This window comes from Nicotiana attenuata, unplaced genomic scaffold (assembly GCF_001879085.1).
Source record: "Nicotiana attenuata strain UT unplaced genomic scaffold, NIATTr2, whole genome shotgun sequence".
Lineage (NCBI taxonomy): Eukaryota > Viridiplantae > Streptophyta > Magnoliopsida > Solanales > Solanaceae > Nicotiana > Nicotiana attenuata.
This window is the reverse complement of record NW_017673406.1, coordinates 39,713-47,262: the sequence shown is the minus strand read 5'-3', so window position 1 is coordinate 47,262 and position 7,550 is coordinate 39,713. Positions and strand designations below refer to the sequence as shown.

General features: G+C 35.1%; 1 protein-coding gene across 2 annotated transcripts; it reads right to left on the bottom strand.

The window, feature by feature from the left end:
- Positions 1 to 2,760: 2,760 nt before the first annotated feature.
- On the bottom strand, positions 2,761 to 7,107 carry LOC109216303. 2 transcript variants are annotated; one of them, XM_019380447.1, is made up of 8 exons: positions 6,829 to 7,107; positions 6,623 to 6,738; positions 5,477 to 5,656; positions 5,116 to 5,184; positions 4,824 to 5,023; positions 3,884 to 4,299; positions 3,401 to 3,585; positions 2,761 to 3,253 (listed from the first exon to the last, which is right to left on the bottom strand). In XM_019380447.1, the coding sequence occupies exons 2-8, from the start codon at positions 6,681 to 6,683 to the stop codon at positions 2,883 to 2,885; spliced, it is 1,482 nt and encodes a 493-aa protein (XP_019235992.1). In that variant the 5' UTR covers positions 6,684 to 6,738; positions 6,829 to 7,107; the 3' UTR covers positions 2,761 to 2,882. The 2 variants fall into 2 exon arrangements, with proteins under 2 accessions (XP_019235992.1, XP_019235993.1); XM_019380448.1 differs by having other exon boundaries at positions 6,623 to 6,733.
- Positions 7,108 to 7,550: the final 443 nt, after the last annotated feature.

Here is a 7,550-nt window from a genome sequence, read left to right as displayed (position 1 = left end):
AGGGGTGTGGGTGGTGTAGAAAAATAAAAAAAATAGAAAATTGAAAATAAAAAAAAAGGTAAAAAAAAATTGAGGGGGTTTGCGCGCGGGGGGAGTGGGGTAGGGGGTTGGGGTGCGAGGGTGATGCAGAAAAACAAAAAAACTGAAAACTGAAAATACAAAAAATAAAAATAAAAATTGGGGCAACTAAGTAAATTTTTAGATAAGTTGTGTTGAAATTCCTTAGGTGAGTTTCATGGGTTGTATTTGGGCTGCTTAATGGGTCAGAATGGGCTATAAAAAATAAGAGACTTTTTCCTTCCTATACCATATATGAAACCTTATTACCAAAAATGTGCATAGTTTCATATTTACCCGCCATGTTAACAATTTTTTTACAATTATTATACCATTCAAGTCGACAACAGTGGTATGAAGTCTTTCTTATCCATTGCGGATATCGTAGATGGTCCTGTGAAGGTAACACAAAGCCAACAGTCATCTATTGTTCACCGTCGAAATATTGACATTCTAAAGTCTTTGAGGCATCCCGTCACTATGGCCGCCATTATTCTCGACGGAGGTCTACTGCTGCAAAAGCTCAGTTCGTCGACATTCTCTCTACATCTCTCTCTATTTCTCAATCGCAAATTTCAGTAATACAAAGCAAATGAAAAGAGAGCAACAATTCCACCATTGACAGCTATTAAAAAGCTTGAAAGCTTTGAATTTAAATTTGGATTTTCAAAAATCATTATTTGTTTGGATTGGGTGTTGTTGAAAATAATCGGGAATATGATTTGGAGTTTATATCTCAATTTTGAGGGGTTTTGGTGAAGATTAGACTTGGTTTTGACTGAATTTCAGATTGAAACTCGAAGAAGAAGAAGACATATTGCAGAAATTGTAGATAAATTGTAGATTATTTGTATTCTGATTGTAGATGTTTTATTTTCTGTTTTCACAAATAAAAAACGGCTAAAACTTCTACAAATCAAATGCAATTATGTCAAAAATCTCAATTATGCTACAATTAAATGGGAATTAGGATATAAAAATTTAAGGTACCCAGTTTGTAGATATTTTGTAGATAAATTGTGCATTATTTGTATTCTAATTGTAGATGCATTGTTTTCTGTTTTCACAAATCAAAAACGACTTAACCTTCTACAAATCTTCTGCAAAAAACGCAATTATGTCGAAAATCCCAATTAAACTACAATCGAATGGGAATTGGGATATTAAAATTCAATATACCCAGTTTGTAGATATTTTGTAGATGAATTGTAGATTATTTGTATTCTGATTGTAGATGTATTGTTTTCTGTTTTCACAAATACAAAACGACTAAAACTTCTACAAAATCTTCTGCAAAACACGCAATTATGTCGAAAATACCAATTAAGCTACAATTGAATGAGAATTGGGATATTAAAATTCAATGTACCCAGTTTGAGAGAGTATATGCTGTAAAGCCTGGAATTATTTTAGGAAGAAATATCAATCATCAAAAAATCTAATTATTAAAATATAAGGAAGGAAAAGATTAGTAGTGGCTTGGGAGGAAATACATACTACTAGAATGCCAGAATAGAGACAATTCGACAACTCTGCTAATAATACCAAACCAAACTAAAATATATTTCATGGTTGAGACGAAATCTTGCAAATTAAAGTCTCTGGTCAGCAACTTGCATATGAAATGACAAATTAAATCTGCTTTGAACCAAAATAGTATTCTAACATCTACTAAAAACCCACGTTTTCAGTTCAAATAAAGGCCAAGATTTTAAGCATCTACAGTCAATTACCAATACTTTAATAATAGTACATAAACGTGGGTAAGGGTGAGGGTCTGGGAGAGAGAAACGTGGGAGGGGTGGGATATACGGTACTTTGAATTAAGAAGGGATATACGCTGCATTAATCGTACCCTTAAAATACACTATGGTATAGAATTGGTAATTTGGTATACTAAGTGTAATTAAGTCAAACCTTAAACATTGAGGGTAATAAGATTTCCTATGTGGCATATGAATGTAAAAATCTCAAAAAATAATGGGTTAACTTGGGGTCAGCCCAAATAGACCCATGAGCGAAAATGTTTGTAGCCTAACAATTTCTGGACGGGTTGAATGAGTTGAACTCAAATTGCCACCCCTAATCTGGAAGCACTCCCGTGCCAAAAATCATGATAAAAGGAACTAATGTTAAAAGTATATAATAAATATAAGTCACTACTCACTCCGGTCCACAATAAGTAACCATTTTACCTTTTTATTTGGTCCAAAATAAGTGTCCATTTACATAATCAAGAAGGAATTAATTTTATTTTTCCAAAATTTACCCTTGTTTACACATTCCAATGTGTCAAGGTAACAATTAATTAAGGTTAATTTAGTGAATGCATCTTTTTTTCTTTAGGAGTTCGTATTTCCTTAATGCGCGTGTCAAAGATAAAATTATCACCTATTGTGGACCGGAGGGAGTAACTCTTTCTTTCTTTTTTCTTTTTCCTTAAGCGGGTGTGTTGTCTTTTGGTGTGAATAGTCTTGATTTGGACCTATTTACTGAATCAAGAACTGTCTATTGAGAAATAGCACTTGCAATTTGACTTGTCAAGAAAGGAAAAAAGAAGAATCACACTCGAGGAACTCCAACTAAATCTTTTGAATTTCAACAGTCTCTTATGAGAAATCATCTTTCTTGCAGGGTTATGCACTAATTCTTCAGATAAAAAAACAGTAAATTCAGATATGTTTGCATCCAAAGAAAGCCTCAAAACTGATGAAGATAACACAATGCATTACACTGTTCTTCATAATTGGGTGGGTAGGCAACACTACTAATTCACAAGAGGTTGCCAAAACCCAAAAGTGTGACAGAGAAATATAACTCCATTCTCATCCAGCTTTTGAAGTTCTCTTTACAGATGGTAATACAACCGAATCCAGATTCCCCGGATAAGGAGTCCACAACCCTAATCCTCCCCTACTCTCTTTCAAACCAGTTTTCTTCTTAAATTCATCCAGAGATTTTACCCACTCTACTTTGGATGAATGTTCGCGGGTATGATTGTGCAAAATAAAGATGGAGTTATACTCACAATTAAGGAACATAAAAAATTTGAACAGGCCTCCTAACCTATACACAACATACCCAAAGCTCAGCTGATCTCTCGGTGTGAAGAGGTGAACTTCATTGAACCATAAGCAGCTAAACAAATTACTCAGTGCAGTATGTTCTCGTATAATAACGGCTCCTTCTGGAACATCTGCATATACCAAAAAGTTGCCACTATAATTGAGAAGTGACTCACAAGAAAGAATTAATCTCCTGGAGAAGTTGACACTCCTCTTAGTGATTAGAAAATACTAGCTTTGTTACCAATTAGAACATACAACAGAGGCCTTTAACTTACCACTAGGAGTGCTTTTCTTTGGATTCCATGGTTCCATTCCCTCATAGCGATATATCTTCATATGAAGATCAATCAGAGGACGAGCATATCGCTTTCTCCTTTTGTTTGCATCAGCTTCTTCGTACACATTGCGGTGATGCTTGTGCTGAGCAATTGCAAACGTATTCTTCTCACGCCACAAGTATCTTCAAGTAGCCACCGTCTAAGTTAGACCACTCATGCTCAATCAAGATGCAGTACTTTCTAAACACAGGAGACTTTCTTTTATTTGGTTAAAACTTTTAACGAGAGAAATTAACAAAACAGAAATCCATGTTCAAGAAATAACTGCAAGCCCTGAATTATTTTTTTTTGAGAAGGGAATCTACCCATTATTACTTAACCACATGCTGTTCAAGTAAATCCAGTAATGCTACATTCATGCTGGTGAGGAGTGAAACAAGAAATAAAATACGAATACTGATAGCATAACTAGTATCATACCTTTCAAGTAGTAGCAATGGGTCAACTATTAGCTCCATTTTACCATCAATCCAGATACTGTACTGTGCTTGAGGAAATAATCTGTGGGTTAATATTTTGGGAACTTTTCCATTCCTTCTAGGCTCATCATACGGGGGATGCTTCAATAGAATCAAACGCCAGATACCAACCCATTCTCCCCCTTCGTTGTCCTCTCTAACAGTAACATTTTTCTTGATGAAATCAAGGGATACTTCATCGACAACCATAAGAAAGCAAAAGAGCTTCTGAGAACGTGCACTTATATTTGACGGCTGGTGAGGTGTATCATATCCATCAAAAATACCAGAGGCAACAACAAACCGACACTTCTTGACATATTTGATGTCTTTCTGAGCCATTTCTGCACCACCATTTCGTATAAAGCCACAGTGCACCTACAGATGAAATATAAATCAAATCTGGAAGCATATGAAGTAGCAAACTCAAACTGTTCTCGAGAATAATAACAAGGAAACCAAATCCTCAGGAGTTAGGGTGCCCCGAGTATGTAACATATTTTCATTCCTCTTTCCCGGTCAATTGCATTCATTAGTAGAGTAGCAGTCACATTTACATGGCAGTCTTTTTCGAGCCATGTTGTTAATTTGGGGAATGGTAGACACTTATCTCAAAATACTTCATTGGTTACAATATGCGAAGACATGTCAAAAATGGAGAACGTAATTAAGAATGAGGATAGCACCAAAACTGATTTGTACTCAAAATATAGTACATATACCAAAAGCTAAAGGTAGATTTCGTTTTCAAGTCATTGTTGATTGCTCCTTCTATGAGCAAAATTTGGTCTTTACAGAGCTTTGTTTTTAAAAAGGAGAGGAAAGTGGGGCAGGTAAATGCAACAAACAGGTATAGAAACAGTGGAAGCCTCAAATTAAGTTAGATAAGGCGGTATGTTTACCTTCATATTTGGTTTTACTTTAAAGCTCTCATCTCTCTGATTCCATGTTATATTTCCTCCAAACAAAGGCGACGACTGAGATCCGTTGGTTGCTGTCACATCCTCCATAAAGTAAGAAAGTGATTGCACATGCTTTTCCGGAGATCTACTTTTTGGAATAAAAATCTTATTGGGATCATCTGCTACAGGAATAGGACAACCTATACATTCATAAGAGATAAAACAGCAACCTTAACATTTCTCCGATACATTTAGATACAAAAGTTTGAAATGATAAATTCGAGAGACTCACGATGTGGAGGTGTCACAAGTCCCATACTCTGAATTACTTCATATATTTTACTGCTTTTGTTACAAAGGGCTGCATGTCAAGAAAGAAAGATAAATGCAGAATCCAAATTTGAAAGGTAAAAAAAGTATAGGCTGCTAATTAATTTCTGAAACAAAAATTGACTGTAACAAGATCATACATACTACTTCCACCTTAACAAAACGTCATGTTTCCATTAACCATAAAGTTAGAGAAATTGTGAAAGCGGGTAATGTTAGTTCACCTTAAGAATCAAGGTCTAAATATACTAGGTTTACCAATTGGGACCAGCATTGATAAATCACGTTGTTCATTAAGAGAGCAAGAAATTTAAAATAGTTACCTGAAAAGAAAGCAATAGAAGACTGGCAAGACCAAGCATGAAATAACAATGCGGTTAGAATGAGCATCCCCCAAATAATTCCGGCCACAAGAACCAACCGAATGAAGCCCCTTTTCCATATAATCCTCATTGGGGAGTCGTGGTATAACTTCCCACTTGCAAGGAAGCCTTCCTTACCATCTGCATTCACAGTTAATTTTTCCTATTCAATTTCAACAGTAATACAAGCACTACCACTACAATGCAAGACATCCTTTATTATAATTATACTAATTCCCAGTTCAGTTTCAATAGAGATACAGCACAGGGATGAAGTTAAGCTGACGAAAGGGGGTTCAACTGAATCCCTTTTGCTGAAATTACATTGTGCAAATAGAGCAACTTTTTTTTTTGTTCGGTATATTTATACCATTGAATCCCCTTGAAAGAAGGCAAATTCTAGTACAGTGACTTAGGGGTTCAAAATTTGGTTTAGGTCATAGGTTCAAATCCGAGGTATGACATTCTTAGTTATTTTTTTGAATCCCCTTGTATAACTTCTTGTGCCTGCCACTGATACAGGGCACTACTACTGCAGTGCTGAAATGCAAGACACTCTTTATCATAATTACACTAATTCCCAATTCAGTTTCGACAGATATACAGCCATATTGCAGTGCAGGAGACCCTCCCGTCATAATTATAAAACACAGAGCTTAATATATAAATTTGACTTATTTATTACATTGGTGATAATCGAAGCAAATACTAAATACTTGCTATGAAGTTAGATTTGTTACGGAAATTATCACATCGATCAATGGTTGTTAGTGGTCAATCAAGTGAGGGGAGAACCATGAGGTCTCATATTCAAAAAAAACTACAAGATAATTTCTTCCCATCTACCCAAGCCTTGGTTGGTGGGCAGAGTTACCCGATACCTGCCCTTGCGTGTGTAAGCAGGCTCAGCAGCACCGTAGTCAAAAAAAATATCACATCGATGGTTAAGGAGTTATAAATGATTTTGAATTCTTCGAAACTGTTAAAGTCACACAGATAAATATTATCAATTGAATATTGTCAAATATTTTGGACATTCCAAAATGGAAAGAGTAAATATAAATTGGACAGAGTATGTAATTATTAGCAAGCTACATTTGGGTTTACCTCTAGATTGAAGATGGTTACGGTCTGGTCTTCGAATAGCTCTTAAAGAAACACTGTCCATTCTCAATGCATAATGAGGGGATCTTTCAGCTTATAAAATGGTGAACTCTACTGCTCTGAACACAAGATCCAAAAGGGGGGGATTATATTAAAAACCCCACACTCGAAAATTAAGACTTACTTGAAATGGGTTTTGAGTATTTCACCTTGCAATTTGAAAATCTGAGAAAAAATGTAGCCTTTTTGTGTCTCCTTTTACCAGATTTTGTGCCAATATATGGTCGTATTGTAGATGTTGGAATATAAATTATGTTGGGTTTTAGGCGAAAAAGAGGTTGTTAAGGCTATCACTGAATCCCTATTCATCAAAATATTTTCTTGAATCACAGAAGCTATCGAAGAAGGAAATGAGGGAAGACGCCGACGGATCTTTCCGGAGAGAGCATAAAACGACGTCGGTCGCTGTTCAGAAATTATTTTCTTATGGAAATAATACAATTTTTTTTCTTCACTCTATTCTCTTTTTATTTCATGTGCTTTTTTATTCAACAAACCTCAACAAATAATAAATAATTTCAACGTTTCAAGTATCTTTTGACATTTGTGTCATTAAAATGGAGTATTAGTAATTGTGTTTACCCTCAAAATCGAATAACAATTAAATTTATACGCGGTAGGATACGTGATATAACTTGATACAAATTAAGAAAACAAATTAATGTTGAAATTAATGATAAGAAAATAAATGCAAACCACACAAATTGAACAGCGTTGGCCTTTAAGTTTGGTCACCCTCGAGCCAAGAATTGCCTCAACTGATGTTAGACCAAAATAACAAGATGATAAGAGCTAGAAATAATAGTGTATTACTTTTTGTTGTGTATTACATTGTGTTTTACAAATGATCAAACCTCCCTTTATGTAGCAG

Coding starts and splice junctions, on each gene's coding strand:
- LOC109216303 (XM_019380447.1), bottom strand. CDS start 6,683: ATGGACAGTGTTTCTTTAAGAGCTATTCGAAGACCAGACCGTAACCAT. Junction 5,657..6,622: donor TAACCATCTTCAATCTAGAG/GTAAACCCAAAT, acceptor CTGTGAATGCAG/ATGGTAAGGAAGGCTTCCTT. Junction 5,185..5,476: donor TTCTATTGCTTTCTTTTCAG/GTAACTATTTTA, acceptor CTTGACATGCAG/CCCTTTGTAACAAAAGCAGT.